Genomic DNA, 19,854 nt, shown 5'->3' with positions numbered 1-19,854 from the left:
ATCTATATTTCTGTTTTTGTGCTGGTACCATATTGTCTTGATTACTGTAGCTTTGTAGTATAGTCTGAAGTCAGGGAGTATGATTCCTCCAGCTCTGTTGTTTTCCTTCAAGACTGCTTTGGCTATTCGGGGTCTTTTTTGTCTCCATACAAATTTTAAGATTTTTTTGTTCTAGTTCTGTAAAAAATGCCATTGGTAATTTGTTAGGGATTGCATTGAATCTGTAGATTGCTTTGGGTAGTATAGTCATTTTCACAATATTGATTCTTCCACTCCAAGAACATGGTATATCTCTCCATCTGTTGGTATCATCTTTAATGTCTTTCATCAGTGTCTTATAGTTTTCTGCATACAGGTCTTTGGTCTCCCTAGGTAGGTTTATTCCTAGGTATTTTATTCTTTTGTTGCAATGGTAAATGGGAGTGTTTCCTTAATTTTTCTTTCATATTTTTCATCATTAGTGAATAGGAATGCAAGAGATCTCTGTGAATTAATTTTATATCCTGCTACTTCACCAAATTCATTGATTAGCTCTAGTAGTTTTCTGGTAGCATCTTTAGGATTCTCTATGTATAGTATCGTGTCATCTGCAAACAGTGACAGTTTTACTTCTTCTTTTCCAATTTGTATTCCTTTTCTTTCTTTTTCTTCTCTGATTGCCGTGGCTAGGACTTCCAAAACTATGTTGAATAATAGTGGTGAGAGTGGACATCCTTGTCTTGTTCCTGATCTTAGAGGAAATGGTTTCAGTTTTTCACCATTGAGAATGATGTTGGCTGTGGGTTTGTCATATATGGCCTTTATTATCTTGAGGTAGGTTCCCTCTATGCCCACTTTCTGGAGAGTTTTTATCATAAATGGGTGTTGAATTTTGTCAAAAGCTTTTTTTTTTTTTTTTTTTTTTTTTACTACTTAATGTGGATGTTGACTTATTTTGAGGCTTTCTTTACTAATATAAACATTTAAGGCTATACATTTTCCTTTATCATATTATTTACATCTTTAAAGTTTATATATATTTCATTATTGTTCAGTTCAATATTTTCTAATTTCCATTATTCTGTCATTCAGAGGACTGTTTTAAAATTACTAAACAAGTGGAGTTTCTAGTTATTTTATCATTAATTTCTAACAATTGCATTTTTTATCAGAAAAGTGTGATTGGATATGTATAATTTGTAATTTATTATTGAGGCTTGCACGAATGGCCTGGCACAGAGTGAATTTTTAAAAATGTTTCTTATGTGCAAGAAAATAATGAATATTACTTAATTTTTTGAGTTCTCTTTTTATTAGGTCAAGCATGTTGATATGATCTTTAAGTATTTCAAGTATTTCCTTATGTCAGTCAGTTACTAAGCAGATGTATACATTTTCTTTGATGAGGATTTCTCATAGTTCTATCAATTTTGCTTATATTCAATTTTTGCTTATGTGTTTTGCATTTATGTTATTATGTGCATACCAGTACAGAACTGATTTTCTGATGAACTGATCATTTGACAAGGCCTTTTAAAATATCTAGTATTGCTCTTGGCTTTAAAATTTATTTTGTCTGGTATTAATGTGGTTATACCAGCTTTCTTTTGGTTAGTTTTTCCTAGTTTCTCCTCTTTCGTGCTCTGACTTTCCAACTTTCTGTGTATTTATGTTTTAGAAGTGCTTATAGTAAACATCACATACCTAGGCTTTTAAAAAAAATCCAGGCTAGCAATAATATAACAGAGAGTTCAGTCTATTTATATTTATTGTCATTAATGATATTGGCATTTATTTCTACTCTCCCATTTTGTGATTTTTATGTATTCAATATTTTGGGTTTTTTTCCATTTCTTTCTTTGTATTTCCCTTTTTCCACCTTCTTCTGGATGGGTTGAGTTTTTCTGTTTGCTTGTTAATTTTTTTTTTCCATTTGGTAGTTGTACTTGCCATGGTTACCTTTAGTAGTTAACCTAAAACAGTGTCTTTGAAACTGTGAGTTGTGAAAATAATTCTGTGGTTATTGACCAGGACTTTAAAAAAGTACATAGAAGGGAATAGTAAATGTCTAATTAGGGAAAATGTTGTTTTCATGACAATGTTGTTTCATATATATGTATATTTCATATATATGTATATTGCGTATATATGTATATTGCCCTTAGAACAGGGCTTATTATTACCGCCTCTGTTAGCCACACTGGTCCACTGGTTTTATTTTCAATCATTCTCACATGGCTGGACAGCAGGGCCCTGTAGAACCATATTAGAGTCTGAAGCAAAAGAAAAATGTGTGCGCTTTTCAGGATTTGTTCTCATATACAAAATATATATACTTTTCAAAATAGCCTCTCCTATTGTGGACCAAGTGACAAAAGCTAATGAAAGGTCAACAGTTTAAAAACAAGACTCTATAGAAAGCCCCACGTGGCCCAGTCTGACGTCAGGCCACTATCTCCCTTCTAAACCCACCCGACAAGGACATGTGGGCTGATTGGAAAGGCCAGTTCCCACTGCAGAATGACGTGGGGCGACATGTCAAACAAACAGCGACAGACAGTCTTGTTCACAATTTTGATATTTTGTTCATTATGAACTTTTCCCCATTAGTTTTGATTTTTAAAATATCACACTAACAATATTCTTTATCTGGATTACTGGGTCTTTTACTGGCCACCTGAGGTGGGCGAGTAAACACGAATCCAGCCGTGCTGACGGTGTAGGCGCTGGGGCTCCAGCTGCAGGCCCACTCTGCCTGGGAAAGGTCCAATCTAGTGTTTGGTCTCCTGTGCCATGTGGAGACTCCAGTTTTCTGTAGTTGAGCACATGCCACCAGGCAAAGGGTAGATTTGGTGCTAGCTCACGTTAAAATTTTCTCATTTAAAAAAAAAAAATCTCTGAGCATTTCTTACTTTCTTGATAGCTCCACAGTGCATTTAAAAGGATTTTCTTTACTATTTTATCCAGTTGTCTTGTTATTTTCCTCCAGAGGCTCATTCATTGTATTTATTCTATTGTACACCCTCCCCCCCCCAGTCTAGAAGGTTCATTACGAAAAGATATAAAAAGATGAGCTGTCTGCTGAGTTCAACCAGTGTCTGCTGACTAGCTGCTGGTTTACCTAATTCCACTGTGAGGCAACCAGACTATCCCAGTTAACCTTGCCAGGAGCATGGCTGACAGGCTGTCCTCCTAGAAAAATGGTACATATAGAGGAATTCCTTTTAAATGGCCAACTTTTCAAAGTCTAATTTTTTTTTTTCAAAGGTGGTTAATGCTTTTATGTTCCAGGCACAGTTCTAAGAGTTCGGTGTATGTTAACTCACTTTATTCTCACAACTACCTTATGTGGTAGATACTATTACTGATCAGCTCCTTTTTACAGAGAAGGAAAACAGGACTAGAGGTTCACTCACTTGCCTGTGATCACACAGAAAGTGGAAAGTCAGGATTTGAACACAGCCAGCTTGGCTACCAGTGCCATGCTCTTAACCTCTATGCTATAGGGCCTTCACTTGTCACAGGACGTGGTGCAGTTAGCCCAGACCAAGGATCAGCAAAGGGCTCCCTGACTGCCCCAATTTCCTGTCTCCTACAGTGGCTCATGTGGGTAGAATATATGAAAGTGGTAGTCCCTGTGTCCTCAGGTAGTCATCAACTCATGCACTAAATATGCTAATTGATTTCTGTAAAGATTTTTACCAGAGCAGAGTCACCAAACATGTGGCTTTTATTCAGAACACAAGGATGACTTTTGGAGGAGTTGAGATAATCTCAGTATTATGTGTATGTGTTTCTTAATTACTCCTTGCTGTCTTAATGGGTGCTTTGGTCAATAGTGCATGTGAACTGCACTAGTTTCCAAGTGCGACCCACTTCAACTTGTAAACGCGGCGACTGATAGGGAGGAATCACTTCAATTATTTTGAAATGGCTCTGATGGGTGGAGCGGAGTTTTATACTCCTGTGCTTTATTTAGAGCCAAAACTGGCTCCAGGATCGTATTTACCAAATGCACACTGAATACTCTTTGTTTTAACCTTATATGAAGATACTTGACTTCCGTAAGAACCAATTTGATCATTTTTCTTGATCAAACCTTTGAAAAGGTTTCTTTTCAAAGAAATGCTGACAAAGAGCTCAGTAATATAAAAGACTAAGAGTGAAACTTTGGACCAAGTGAAACATGACTTTTCATGCCTTTTAAAGGCATGCTTTAAAATAAAAAATAAAAGCTATGTTTCCTCTGAAAGTATGTGAAAATTTGCCATTTTTGGAATCCACAATAAAAAAATACTTCAGTTTTGATTTCTTTCTTCCTCTTTTTTTTCTTCTATGATTAACTGAGTACTCTCTCAGGTGAGACACTTTTACGGGCAATTAATTTTCTTTATCAAAAGGAATCACATTGCGAGATTGAATATATTTCTTGCATCAGTTTGAAAGGAACTCAAAGCTTGGGCAGTGGAATTAATAAATGGTAGAGTTGCCTTTCTGTCTCAGTTTGGATTTTCTGGGAGGCAGACTCTGAGGTGGAGAGTCCAATCCATGGAGAAGGGAAGGAAGCACGATTGGGCCAAGGGAGAGGTTGGGCCTTGATGCAGTCTCAACAAAAGCCTCAGCCCACGCCCTGGGGAGCTGGGGAGCCCGGTGCAGTATTTGCCCTGAGTTGGGCCAAGCTGGGGGCCTTTATACTCCTGTGTCAATCACCTGGACAAGGGCTGTGCTGGGGGAGGGAGCCAGACTTTGGACAAGGCAGTTCTCTTTAGTCAGTGCGATTCCAGAGGGAGGCTGGCCGCTGCACCTGACTGCTGTCGCTCCCGGACACTGGGGAGTGAGGGCCTCAGCCGGAACGGGGAGCTGACTGCAGGCTGCGGCAGCCACTTACCCTTCTTTGAGTTGTGGCTGTCTCGTAGAAGCCAATGCCCTCTTCCGTTTTGTGTGCCTCTCATTCCTCAAGTGTAGAATCCCTTTACGTGTAGAATCTGCATTCATTCTAATCACAGGCCACTGTGTTTCCATTCCTGTTGCTTCTCATGCTTCTTGCTTTGCCAAATACTATATTTACAGCTCCTCAGCTTCCATCTCAAGAAACCCCTCCTTCGGGGAGCCTTCTGTGACATCTCCAGCTCTCAGTAATCTCCCATGACAGTCACTGGTATTTAATAATTTGGAATTTATCATGAAATACCTCAATACATGTATTTTGTTTTCAGCCATATGTATCTCTAGCTAGATGGTAACTAGATTATGATGATTTCAGATTATTTATAATCCAATAAGAATATATGCTCTTTTTTTTAATGTTTTCTAGCATTTTTTAATACAAAAATGTTTGTTAAATGAGTGGATCTGCAGTTTGTTTAGTTCCTTAGCCAAGAATGTGGATCGGGTATAGGCAAAGTTTATGAAAAATTATTTGAATTTCATAATTTTATACTTTCACTTATGTCTGTCTCTTCTGACACCATGGTTTTATTAGTCATTCATTCAAACAAATACATATTGAGTTATGTTCTTAGACACTGTTCTAAGCAGAGGGGATATGGTGGTGAATAAGACAAGGGCCAGACATCACAGAGCTTAAATTCCAATGAGATAACCAATAATACAACTGAAACAGATGAGCAAAATAATTACACAGTGTGATGGGTGTTATGATGGCAGTAAACATAGTGGTGAGATGGAATCAGCCACTTTAGATCAGGGCTGAGGTGATATTGTTTTCAGAAGGAAATGATTCTGCCATGGCCAGAGAGAGAAGACAAGCACCTAAGGCATAAGGAGTAGGAATTCAGTAGGCAGAAAGGACTCCATGTATTTAAGAAACAAAAAAGAGGTCTGAGGGATTGGACGGTAGTTGGCACAGCAGAAAACACTGGATGAGATTGGAGATGTTGGCTAGGGTAAAAGGTTTCAGATTTTATCATAAGAGCAGCGGAAAACTAGTGACTACTGTTGTTTGTCTTGTTTTGTGTGTGTGTGTTTAACTAGGAGGTAGAGGTGTTTGTAGGGCACACATCTGTAAGAGTATAATAAGCAGTATGTGTATGTATATGTGTGTGAGTGTGTGAATTGCACGTAAATTATCATTACAAAAACAGATGCTAAAAAATATTTTGCCAACCATGCTAGAGATGAGATTGAATTACCTTTCTGTTCTCTATATAGGAAATGACATCACAAAAGTGTTATCATAAGACAATGGGGATACAGTCAAAAATGTAAACAAAACATAAGGCATGTCAAATGGTTAATTCATAAAATGGCATGTTTTTCATATTCTTTTTCTATGTATTTATTCTCATATTTAATTCTATATTCATTTTTTGGATTCTTTTTCTTTAAGACCCCTCTTCCCCAAGTTTTATAACCTTCAGACCCCACAAAACCTGGAGCGGATCCACCTTTGATTGGGATGATGCTGTGATCTGACTTTTATTTTATGAACGTACTGGCTGCCGTACGGAGAATGGATCAAGAAAGGACAGGGATAAAATCAGAGAGACTCCAATTTGTATCCAAACAATCACAATTCTTTGAAGTTTGGGTATTGAAGACGGCCATCAAAATGGTCAAGGGTTGGCAGTGGTTTTCCTTCATTGTTTTCTAGAGTCAACAGAGCCTTTAAGGGGGTGGCGCTGGTTAGCACCGTGTCACTTCTCACACTCTAATGTGTGTATGAATCACCTGAGCGTCTGGTTAGAATGCAGGGTCTCCTTCAGTTGGTCTGGGGTGGGGCCTGGGATTCTGTGTTTCCAACAAATCCCCAGTTGCTCCTGTGGAAGTTCAAGGACCACATCTGGCGTAGTGAGGTAGTAAAGCACTGTGGATCCAGAGTCAGGCAGCCTGGGTTTCAACGCCCATTTTTCTGCAAACTTTGTGACTTTGGTTAAGTTAGCTAATCTTTCCAGTCCTCAGTGTTCTTATCTATTAATGGGTGTGCTAATAATAGAATCAACCAGAGAGGGTTATTGTAAAGATTAAATGAGATGATCCAGACTAAGAGGCTATCACAGTATAAGGGCTCAAAAATATTTGATACGATTATTCTTGATGTAGTTATAACACTTGGTCTTCTTAACCAAGCTTGGCTAAGACTTCCTATGAATGATTACCGAAATTTCTCATGCATATAGAAAGAAAGGAAAAGGCTTTCTCTGCAGTATGGATTAAGTAAAATTAATCCAATCAATAAAAACTTATAAACAATGAAATATATTTGCAAATCAAAATTACCAAGTAATGGACTTCCCTAGTGGCGCAGTGGTTAAGTATCTGCCTGCCAACATAGGGAACACGGGTTCAAGCCCTGGTCTGGGAAGAGCCAACATGCTGCAGAGCAACTAAGCCTGTGCGCCACAACTACTGAGCCTGCGCTCTAGAGCCCGCAAGCCACAACTACTGAGCCCACGTGCCACAACTACTGAAGCCTGTGTGACTAGAGCCCGTGCTCCACAACAAGAGAAGCCACCGCAATGAGAAGCCCACACACCGCAACAAAGAGTAGCCCCCGCTCGCCGCAAATAGAGAAAGCCCGCACACAGCAACGAAGACCCAACAAAGCCAAAAAAAAAAAAAAAAAAAAAATTACCAAGTAAAATAAATATTGAGACCAGTGAAGAGCGGGCTAAGCTGCTGATTAAATCACAGAATGTTGCATCTAGAATAGAAGTTAGAGATCTTATAGTCCAACTGGTTCATTCTACAGACAAAACCAAAACAAAGCAAATGGAAGAGGCCTAAGGGGTCATGACTCTGGTCATCATATATCATGTAGGTGGGATCTTCTTATTGAAAAGACAACAGAAACCCTTTCATTGATATTTTGATATCTATAGAAACCTATCTTTATTTAGGTTGTCATTGTTGTGACAGGTCGAACTGTGTCCCTCAAAAGGACATGTTGACATCCCAACCCCTGGTCCCTGTGAACATGACCTTATTTGGAAATAGGGTCTTTGCAGATGTCATCAGGTTAAGATGAGGTCATTAGGGTGGGTCCTAATCCAAGATGACTGGTGGCCTTATAAGAAGATAATGTGAAGACAGACGCACGGGGCGAGACCCTGTGATGATGGAGACAGAGACTGGAGGGACGCAGCTGCGAGCTAAGGAACGCCAAGGGTTGATGGCCTGCACCGGAAGCTAGGAAGAGGCAGGGAAGGATTCTCTCCATAGCTGCAAAGGGATCTTGGCCCTGCCAACTCCATGATTTCAGACGTTAGTCTACAGAACTGGAGAGAATTCATTTCTGTTGCTGTAAGCTACCCTCTGTGCGGGGCTTGGTTCCAGCAGCCTTGGGAAACTATAGTACTCTTTATCCTTTCTCCATTTTTTCACAGGTTTACTTTTCTTCTTCTGCTCCACAGAAAGCTTCTAGAGAGTAGGAACTGGACTTTGCCCATGTTCGTGTTCCTTGAACAGCTTAGCAGTGCTTAGTCGGGGCTCAATGAGCATTTGTTGAATTGAAGTAATTGTAGGCTCCCCCAGAAATAACGCAGCTCATTATTTGTTATTATAAAACACCTATAATTTGCTTGTCAGCTTTTGACATTGTCATCGAGGACATAGAAGAGGTGCCTCTTAGTTGCCAAGAGATGTTTGGATAGAATGAGGAAATAAATACTGATAGGGAAACCCAGGAGCGTACTTTAATATTATTTTAAGAAGAGTTACTAATATTCACTGAGAGTTTGCTATATGTCAGACTCTGTTCTCCGTGATCAGTGCACATTCTTTCATTGAATCATTATAATGTCTAGGTGAGAGAGATCCTGTTAGACCCAGCTTACCGATGAAAAACACCGAAGCTCAGAAGCTGTAAAAAGCAGAGTTGAGAGTCAAACTTGAGCCATAAGACTGTAAAATTTGCTCTTAACCACTAGACTATTGGGAAATGCAGACGCTGATCATTCCTTTCTGCAGAACTGAGAGATGCTCAGCTTTGTGTTTATGGACGATAATGTGTTTAGATTGCTCTCCATATAAACGTGTGTGTGAGAGTGTTGCATGTATATTTATTCTGTGGTATGTTTGTTACCTCCATATATATAGGCCATCAGGTTCCTCAGACATATTTAGAACTTATGAGCCAGGTTTCCTAAGCTGCCACGCTACCTTTTTTTTTTAAGATTTTTTTGATGTGGACCATTTTTAAAGTCTTTATTGAGTTTGTTACAATATTGCTTCTGTTTTGTGTTTTGGTTTTTTGGCCTTGAGGCCTGTGGGATCTTAGCTCCCCGACCAGGGATCAAACCCACACCCCCTGCATTGGAAGTCAAAGTCTTAACCACTGGAGTGCCAGGGAAGTCCCTGCCATGCTACTTTGAGTATACTCTTCTCCCTCTGTAAAGCCACAGGTTTTATATTTAAGTGAGCGGGTTTCCACCTTTGTGTGCGTTGCAGCACTTAGTAGAGGAACAGAGAGCCTCAGCAAGGAGAGCACTTTCCTGTTGTTTTGCTTTTGTACTGTTGTGGGGTGACCCCTTCGTTTGAAAGAAAGTTCCTCTAACGAAAGAAAAGTTAGATTCCCCTAATTTAGATCATTTTAGTTTACACAGGAGGATTGATAAATAAACTTCTCCCTTTGTTTATATAAGCCCAAGTCCTGAAAAGACCCAAGAGCAAAGTTATCAGAGAAAGGAATGACTGTCTGGACACAGTTGGATTTTAGGTGTGTGTGATCCATGTGTGACCTTTATCTAGGAAATCATTCTCTCTGGCTTATGTGACATGTTCATCTTTTTAGGGGCTGCTTCATCATGACTTAATGACATACGCTTATTGGGAAAAATTCAGTGACTTTCAATATTTTTATTTCAAGAGAATCATATTGAAGTTTGATTTAAAAAACTGGATGACACTGGAGAGATGGTGCAATGTCACATTCCCTCCAGCTGCCTCTGGTCCTAATAAAGAATTAGGCTCTGTCCTAAACCTAGAATAGTACTTTGCAGCCCAGAGCTACAAAATATTTCATAAATTGTATTCTTGCCATAGGGAAGAAAACCTGTTTATATATCCTATGAAAGGATTCTTATCATGGCTTCATCTTAAACTTGGATGAATGGTCTACTCTGAATTCTTTTCTGAAATTTGGGCCTGAAAGTTTGCCACAAATAAAGCTCACGTCAACATGACCATAGAGTTAGGACAAGCCAGGGCTTGAGAGTTCTGCTGCTCTATGTGATCTTAAACGAGTTACTTAATTTTTATGTGTCTTGATATCTCATGTACATTCCAGGTATAATAACTCCTTCATAATGCTAAGGATTATGTCAAGTATATATGAACAAAACAAAGTTACTTTCTGATTATACCCTATTTCATGAAAATAGCTATATGTTTTCACCAACTTTTCTGAAATGGTTTTATTAAAATATAGGCCACATAGCACATATGACATTTACATGGGGGACCTAAAAGGACACCTCAAATGGGTGGGCCATCGTTCTTCAGAGTCGCTGAAGCAGAGGGAGAAAGTCACATGACTGTTGGTCATGCATTTGAAATCCCCTGGACAGCTGTGGATCCAGTCACCCTGAGGGCAGCCTCGGGAAGGTAGTGTTGATCTAGAATCAAGCTGCTTGTCACAGCAGAGCCTCTGTGTATCTTGATTAAGAATCTCTGTGGCCGTTAGAACTTACTTATTAGTTATTAGTAATTCTCCTCAACAACCGGGGTGAGTTTCTATATAGAAACCTATATGGACTATTTCACATAGTGCTTGACACATAAGCTAGTCCCTGGGGAATATTCTCAATCCCAGTCCTTCCCCATCCCTGCCACCCCCCCTCCCACCAAAAGCATGGAGGGAAGTCACTACTGTGTTCATTTTGTATGATTCGTTCTGATTCATAGTGACTCAGTCATTTCTATGGACATAGCTCAGTCCAACAGCAATGGTAGCCTAATATTTCGGAGACCCTAGGATACTTGGCGGGGAAGAAGAACTCATTCTTCAGCGAGCCAGTATTTCCTTGTCACGGACGTCAGAATGTTGAACTAGATTTTGGTTTGCCTGGCTGCCCCTAAAAGCTTTAAAGTATTGCAGAAGAACTGTGGTTAATAATAAAGAGAGTATGTTTCTGAGTCTGAAACATTATTTTTAGTTTGGGCTGCCCCAAATTAAAATAACACCTTCCTATCGGCAGATAATTATAGAATAATTGATATTTAAGTATTTTCTGTGCTGAAGAGATAAATTAGTTTTATCCTCTAAGGTTTAAATTTGTCTTTTGATTTTGATGTAGTAAGTACCATAAAAAGTCAGTCTACTGATGAAAATTACACTTCATAAACCAGGTGTGAAAATTTTTGAGTACAGTTTGTCTTAGATTTTTCACTTAAAATAACAACTTGTTCTCGAAACTTGACACCTTGAACTAACTTAACAGAGAATGTTTTCTTGTCAGGAGTGACTGATGGAGTAGCAACTTTTCTTCTGCTTTTACAGTAAAAGAAATTGCTCACCCAAACATATAGCCAATTTTTCAAACATCCACAAAGGTGTGAAAGTATTTTTACCCTTGGAATTCCTGATGGCACTGTTTAAAAATACAAGTGCCTTTATTTGTATATGCCTGATCTGTTGAATGTTTGTGTTGTCTACCCTTATAAGGGGTCTCATAATCACTCAGAAGGCCTGAAGCTTTAAACCTGCCATGGAGAAAATCTTCTTCTCTCCCTGTTCCTGCCTTGGCCCATAGAGGAGGTGACTTCCGCCAACCTCTGCATGACAAGGACTGTTCCCACCTTCCCTGAGAAATATCATGGGCCCCAAAGGACAGAGAAAGAAGACTGAGAAGGTGCCCCGCACCTCTCAGGAGGCCTCACTTTGTTGAGCACCTGCCCTCAGGTGTGATGCTCAGCTCTTGTGCTCTCCTCAGTCCACCCAGCCAGGATGTCCACGTAGAACAGGTTTCATCATTCTGCCTCTATCTGCAGCCTAAGGTCTAAGACACATTGCTCAATCAGGCTCTTACCTGAAAGCCTGTCTTATGGATTAATGGGCATTTTCTTGTCTGTTAATTAACTGACGTTTTGCTCCCCATTTGGTTACTGATCTCTTCACATATCTTCATATTCAGGCAGAATTCTGAAGATGAGGGCTGAGTGGTGGGATTTATTTTTATTTCTAATTTCAAAGGATAATAGAAGTAGTTCCAAAATGATCCTTGTAAATTGTTTTTCTTACTGTTGAAAAGCCCAAAAATCCAAAGCCTGCTCTTCTTTGAAGCTACGAAATGTTATCTGTATGAATGTAAAAACCATTTGTTTTGGCTAATTATCAATCTGTCTCAACAACAAAAAAAGGAGGATGACTAGAAATCCTTTTAAATGCTTCTTTTATTTCATTGGTTGTACATTGGGTGAGTGAACTGAATATTACAACCAAAACATAGAATTGATACAAATTAGACTCCTGTTTACACTGTAAGGTAATGAATGAGGGAATTCTTTAAGTGTTACAGAAAGATTTAGTAGAAATGTTACCAGTGATATGGCTCAAAGAATATTTAGGTGAAGTGCTGTTATATCCTGAAAACCAAGAGTGAAATGTAGTTCCCATACAAGTGGCGAGTTCATCTTTTAACTACAGTATTTGTTGAATTGCTATCATCATGTCTTGGATATTGGTGATTTTGTTCTGTAATTAAACAAAGCATTTAAGATTTATTCATCATAGTCAGACTTCTGAATATAAACAAACTTTTGGCAAATAATATTTATACAGAAAAATAGTTTTAGATCCTCTCAAATCCCAGAATTATTCTATAAAATTACATTATAAATAAATAAAAAGCAAAATCTGTTGTACATATATTTGTACATCTATGCATTTGCCTTGCCTCCTCCTTACTGTAAATGGCATATTTATGACTCTTTGCATATTACAATCACAATTCTGGAAAATGGATATCATAGTAAAAATACAGTCTCCTATATTCGCTTGGGGGTATAGGTGATGTTTCTGATGCTCCATTATTAAAGGGCTGAAAATAGTTGTGTGCTAAAAACTTTAAAAATCAAAATCATGAAACAAAAGAAAAAAAAGACAATGTTACAATAATTAGTCTACAAAAATATTTCAGTGATTCCCATAATTTACCTTTTAGTAATGTATACTATGTTTTCAATGAGTTTAAGTGAATTAACAAAGAAAAAAGAAAATAAGTTTGAATGTTTTAGGCAAGTTGTAGCATAACTACATTGTTATAGCTGAGAAAGTTACAAATATCAATAATACATAAAGATGAAACTACCAAAGAAATACAAGTTAGATACAATACTTTCCCACAAATTAAAACAAATGCAACAATACAAGCACTATGTAAGATTACACTTAGAATGTGATTTTTTTTGATAGGGTTATCAAATCTACGATATAAGATAAATAGTCATTAGACTTTGACCAACATTAATTAAAATGGCAGATTTCTTTTTCCTCAAACAAAAATGATATGGTTGGTGCATCTAGTTTTCAGAACAGGCGGTGGTGCCAAAATTTAAAATATTTTACATTCAATCTCAAAAGTCAAAATACTTCAATCACTAATACGTTCACAAAGAAAATGGATGTTTTAAACAATTACACATAATAGTAATTCATAACAGCTGTTTCGTTTTTTAAACAATAATTTAAAAACTATGTAGGTACTGTATAGGCTATGTGCAACATATAAAATGTGAAATATGAAATATTTGGTACGATAGTGCTTAAAATAAACTTTAAAACAAACTTTCTGAACAAAATTTAATTGTATCGCTATTACCTTGAAGATCAACCAAGTATTTAAAAAAGTAAACAACATTAAAATATGTTTCATCCATATATAGTATATATATATGTATGTGTATATATATGTATGTACTTGTATTAAAGTTTTTTATACTTTTGAGACATAAAATATGCTTTAAGGTGAAAGAATTAAAAGAACTATTTTTTTCCATGCTGTAGTCAGTTACAACCTTTTAATCCAACTTTTGAAATGCAAAACAGTAATGGATTTTTTAAAAAGTGAAACTATCTACTTTTTGTTTACATAGTAATTTAGATTAAAGTCACAGTCAAATTTTCAGTGACTAAACTCAAACTTACTTAAATTAGAATATTATACAGATCTCCTCACCTACAGCTTCCTTGTTTGTCTAGGTTTTTAGTTCAGAAGAGTTATTCTGTAACAGGCAACCGGATGGTGAGTTTGAAAGACTAATCCTTTTGATTAGACTGTTGGCATGGGCCTCTCATTCTTGTCAAGCTGGATGAAGTCTGGCAAAATCTAGGCACTTCTACAAAGTCTCTCTTATAAAACAATTTTAAAAATATACTTGTAAAATAATACCTTCAAGACTTTGTTTGGTGGGGTATGAAGATCATACCGTGCAAAGTTTCTTTTTCAATCTAGTTAATGTTATTCTAGAATCACATGATTCAATGCGGCATCTCCAGGCAAACCAAATACCACACTTTGATGTGTCCCCAGTACTTGTGCTTGAATTTCCGTTCAAATTTTAGACCTGCAGGACAGGTAACGGTTTTACTTCACTTCTCATCTTTGCTGCAGCATTCGTGTTGTCAAGAAGTGAAACATAGCTTTGATCCAGTAGGTAAATGAAATGACAGTAATTGAAGTTAGAATCGAACCTGCCCTTGGAATAGGTTTTTTTTTTTTTTTAACTAATGCTAATTGTTTATTGCTAACTTTGAAATATTCTGAGTCAAAATGAGTAAATTGGTTGGACTTTCTGCATCAGCTATAGTTATGGAGATAAGACAATATTCCTAGGACAGAAACTATGTTTAGAAACCCTTTAAAAGTAAACTTTATCCTTTATGTCTTTAAACATCACAGCTGGTCTCAGGTAGTTAACTATCTTAGGTTGGAATATACTAAGCATACCATATTTAATACTCATATATGATATAGCAGCACTAGCTTCTTAGAGTTGTGGTCTGTCCAGAAGAACTAAATCTTTATTTAGCATGCAGTTTGTGGCAATTCTATTGAGGAGGAAACAGGATAGTATGTACAGTAACAATGTTTAGTTATTCTCAATGCAGATTCTTGGCATTCCATTCCATTTCTGCTGATTATTTCAGAATTATCTGTTAAAGAAAAAGACAAGTGTGATTTAGACATCCTTCTTGAGGGAAGATAGCTAGTTTAAGTTTTACTCCTTGAAGATAGACATTTAAAAATAGGAATTTTCTGCAATTTCTCATAGTTTTGATGCAATTATAATTTTGCACAATCCCCACCCTTCATGCTGAAAATGTTTACACTTAAGCACTTCTGCTATGTGGCCACTGTAAAGAATGATGATTCAAATGCACACTGTTTTCTGTAACTGTGACTGCATATATATGGGCATGCAGTGTGTTTAGACCTTAATCTCTTTTCTTAGTTTTGGCTTCATATCTCTTTATTATACGTTCAATTCTCATTCAATTAATATTTGCTAATGTGATCAGGAAGTCTAATCAAAGAATTAGTTTGTACGTGAAAGGTTCTTTGTAAAGATTAAATACAAATATTTAAAAATGTGTAACAAATTAAGTAATACTTATCTATTAACTTGCATTTATAATTCAAAGATATGTTCCCATCAAAAGTAATTTTGTTCGCAAGATACAATAACAATTAGTTTCAAATTCAGGAACGTTTAAATGTCCCATATTAAAGAAAAAAGAAATAACATTCTAACAAAGCTGTTAAAAACAGTCTTGATAATTCAAAAAGCCCAGATAAAACTAAACTGTCAAATGCAAGTTTGATATAAGTTCATTTCCAACTCCATAACTTTGCAAAGGACAGGGAGTTTGCCCTGTGTGACCCAGTCAACTAAATGTCAAGCTTAAAAGCCAAGCTTTTGACACATTCTAACAAAAATATTTATTCTTTGTGCAATGCTTTGACAAAACTTTGTGCAATTAATAAACAAAATGTTTATTTATTAAATAGCCAAGAGTCTTTGTTTTCGAAATAACCGGTAAATATTCTTTATGGTCAAGGTCAGCCAATATTCCTACACACTGGGATCCAGTTCCCAATAAAAGCCTCATTTCTCCAAGTATGATTTCTTATCCCATTATGTCAGAATTTATACATGTGGATATTTTTTACGTTAAGTGGGTATTTCTGCAGTTAATATAAAACAGTTTTAGTACATACACTTAATTTCTCCTCTGAAATAAATATGAGTATCCTTTATTTTATTGGAATATACAGATATGTATGGAATTGATAAAAATAGAGGAAGAATTCATGTGTGTTAAATATTTATACTAAATGGAAACTCAAAACTTTGGATAAGATCAGATCATTTTTTTGTTTTTCAAAAAGTTCTAGGAATTTAAAATTAATTGGGAAAAAATATCTCATGTACTGATATACAAATAAAAATAATGGGATATAATGGTTTATATGTAAATATTATCATATTGTCTTTGAACAGTCATTGCAGATAGCTAACATTCAAATTCTTCAGATGGCTATATTATAGCTTCATTTTTAGATTTAGATATTTGATTATTAAATAGGAATTATTCTGTTTCATCCCTTAGCTTCAATCTTGTCTGTAAGTTTTCCAAATAAGAATGTGCCCTAGGACATCAGATCATGTTTTTCTTTTGTCTTTCTTTTCACTTTAGCAGAAGCCTCTCTAAAATATTTATGGAAAACAAACTTGCAGTTTCTTAAATTGATATATATAATAATATATGCTTTAGAACATATTCACATTCTTGCTTATTAACTGAAATGAAAATGCCATATAGGATGAAAATTCCCAACCACCTGGAAAGAAAAAGTATCCTACAGAGAGCCCAGCAACGGGCAAATCTGTATTATAGAAATTAGTTAACGATGCTTTGGACTTGAATTTGACAAACAGACGTGTCCGACCACCCAGATGTAATTGAACTGTAAATCAGCCCTGCAGTTAACTAAAAGCATTAACTGGGCTCACCCAGACTGCTTTGCCCCTCTGCCTCAGCCTACACACCGTCCGTTGTATGGATAAAGACGTGAATAAAAATGACCTCTGGTACTACTGAACTCTCAGCCGCACTGCTTCCTGGCATCTAGGCCAGAAAACTCTGGCCATACCCTGGTCTATGCGTTGGGCTGTCTTGAGGACTGTATGTGTGATGTTAAAAAATGAATTACACCCCCGCCAGCTGTGAGCTTCAAGAGATTTGATCTTAGATGGTAGGAAAGCTATAGGTGTTTTTTGGTGGTAACGTTTTTCTCAAAAATACCATTTAATTATTAAATTTTTTCCTGAGAAATATAGCTTTGTTGGTACAGTCTGAATTAGGTGTACTCTGGGGTGAAATACATTTTGGAAATATAGACAGATGAGGAATGCAGATGAGGACCGGTTCCCCACTGAGAGCCTCTTGTGGCACTCCTGCCCCTTTGATCGCTGCTTCTGATGTTAGAAGGCACATGACATTACAGGTCGTAGGGCCCACGGGGAGGGGAGGACAGTTTCCAGCAGGAAGGAACCTCTGGAGGGAAGAGGAGGGCCAAGTGGGCGTGTGTCAAGCGGGAAGGGTGTGGAGAAGCTGTTTTGAGGGAAGGAGGGCTCTTCTGTCTAGTTTTTGCTATGGCTTTTCTTTAGTCAGATTATATTTTTAATTCACATCAAAACACCATAATTTAAAACAAGATGAATAGGTAATCTTGTGTTTCCCTATTGCCTCTCTTTGGAGATTCTCTTCCACACCAATTCAATATGAACATATAAAATAGGTTCTATATATGAAAACTTCTTCAGCCTCCATTGTAATTTCAATGGCCAGGAGGATCAAAAGCTTCAGGAGGGGGCTTCCCTGGTGGCGCAGTGGTTGAGAGTCCACCTGCCGATGCAGGGGACGCGGGTTCGTACCCCGGTCCGGGAGGATCCCATATGCCGCGGAGCGGCTGGGCCCGTGAGCCATGGCCACTGAGCCTGCACGTCCGGAGCCTGTGCTCCGCAACGGGAGAGGCCACAACAGTGAGAGGCCCGCGTACCACAAAAAAAAAAAAAAAAAAAGCTTCAGGAGGTACCTGAATATTTCAATATAGATACAAAATTCCTAAAAGAACAGGCTTATATGTGGTCCCGGAACATGGGCTCCAAGTCTGATATTGACAAGTCCTAATCCTGACCTGGTCTATTTTAAAACAATGGTTAATTAAACCACAGTTCACCAAAGTGACCTCTATAGACTAGCTGTCAGTGGCATCCTTCCTGCCCTGAACTCATCAAAACTGAGGCTGATATCCAAAATTCCTTCCTCAACCTCCAGGCACTGCAGCCCATGCTTTTTTGGAAAGGTCAGTCGAAAACTCCCCTGGGGACTGCCAGCATATGTAGAGGTCAGAGAAATAGCTACTACACTAGGTCCCCTAAAAGTCCCCTCCCTGAAGCATTGTTATTGTCTCTGTTTTAATTTTAATAGATACTCCCCTGATTTTCCAGGAGGTACTAAGAAATTTTTATCAAAGCCTTAAGAGCTATGTCAGTATTGCCGGTCATATTTCACAGACATGGAGAAGGCAGCATGAACAGTGTCAGCTGGCTTGCACAATATACCAAGTACTTGTGCAAACCAGCATGAGCTTAGAGGTGTTAGCTCGCTCTGCTCCCTGGCATGGGAATCCCCTCCAGGGTGTAGTGACAGTCTGCGATGGGACCAGGAGACAGTAATTCCAAAGAGCAGGTCTGTGCCTCTTAGGGTGCCAGTGGAGGTCAGTGCTCAGAACCCTTCTGAGAGCTTGGGAATCAGGGAAAGGCGAGGCCATGGGGTAGGGCCTAAAGCAAACAGAGCCTGGAGCACTGGATGAGAGGCAGCAATGACTGTGTGCAAGAACCAGGTGCATGGCAACTGCTGATGGACCTGTGGGCTGCTAGGCTCCCTGCTAGGTCATCCCTGCCTGGGTGGTCAACCACATCCTAGCCTAGGCCTCCTCCAGACGGATGCTGCAAACGTCTGCTTATGACAGCAGGAGCCCCTACCCAATCAGAGTTCCACCGCTTCAGCTTCTACGGAGCCCTGGCAAGCTGTATCATAGGAAAGAAATCGGATATATTGAACAAGTTGTATTTCTGTTTATCTCTCTGATAGACTAGTCCCTCAAATAAGTATTATTTTCTATAACAGAATCATGATGAAGATGGGGATTAAATTATTAAAATAAGATTCTAGCTAACCTTTTATGGTAAATCAAAATCTTGGACTGAAAGCATTATTTTCAATTTCTTTTTCCACTAAAAGGAGAACACACAAAAATGAGAATAGCTGATGCCCACCAAATCGGTGATTCTGTTTTTAAGACAAAGACACACTTGATCTCAAAAAATGACTGCGTTCATAAATCTTCAGTGGACCCTCTAGTTTTTTTTTTTTTGCGGTACACGGGCCTCTCACTGTTGTGGCCTCTCCCGTTGCGGAGCACAGGCTCCGGACGCGCAGGCTCAGCAGCCATGGCTCACGGGCCCAGCTGCTCTGCAGCATGTGGGGTCTTCCCGGACCGGGGCGCGAACCCATGTCCCCTGCATCGGCAGGCGGACTCTCAACCACTGCGCCACCAGGGAAGCCCGGACCCTCTAGTTTTAACAAGAGTGTCTGCAGGCAAAAATATCCGTTGGCTGCAACAGAGTCTACCAAGCAATGAACATCTCCTTCAGGTGGCTGGATTTAAGAATGTAAAGATTCTGCTTAATCCACATCCGTAAATGATTGCCATATGAGCCCAGGACACAATGAGTCTCATTTTTATTTACTGAAGACAAAATATGTATGGCCTCAAGGAACATCAAATGGGTTGTTTCCCCACCAAATGTGTTATGAGCAACCATTTACTAACCCCTGCATGCCCA

The 19,854-nt window shown here is 38.2% G+C and overlaps 1 protein-coding gene and 1 long non-coding RNA gene across 5 annotated transcripts in view; one reads left to right on the top strand and one right to left on the bottom strand.

Moving 5' to 3' along the window:
- The window catches only part of LOC307176564, a 72,388-nt gene that overhangs the window by 34,965 nt on the left and 17,569 nt on the right, over positions 1-19,854 (top strand). The gene's annotated exons all lie outside the window — the stretch shown is intronic.
- The window catches only part of MBNL2 (muscleblind like splicing regulator 2), a 151,713-nt gene continuing 144,173 nt past the window's right edge, over positions 12,315-19,854 (bottom strand). For all 4 annotated transcript variants that reach the window (XM_079902854.1, XM_079902853.1, XM_079902856.1 and 1 more), the window contains one exon: positions 12,315-15,091. In XM_079902854.1, coding sequence (XP_079758980.1) covers positions 15,077-15,091 — 15 coding nt within the window. In that variant the 3' untranslated portion in view covers positions 12,315-15,076. The remainder of the gene's footprint in view (positions 15,092-19,854) is intronic.

Source organism: Stenella coeruleoalba, assembly GCF_951394435.1.
Source record: "Stenella coeruleoalba genome assembly, chromosome: 18".
Taxonomy (NCBI): domain Eukaryota; kingdom Metazoa; phylum Chordata; class Mammalia; order Artiodactyla; family Delphinidae; genus Stenella; species Stenella coeruleoalba.
This window is presented reverse-complemented; position numbering and strand designations above follow the sequence as displayed.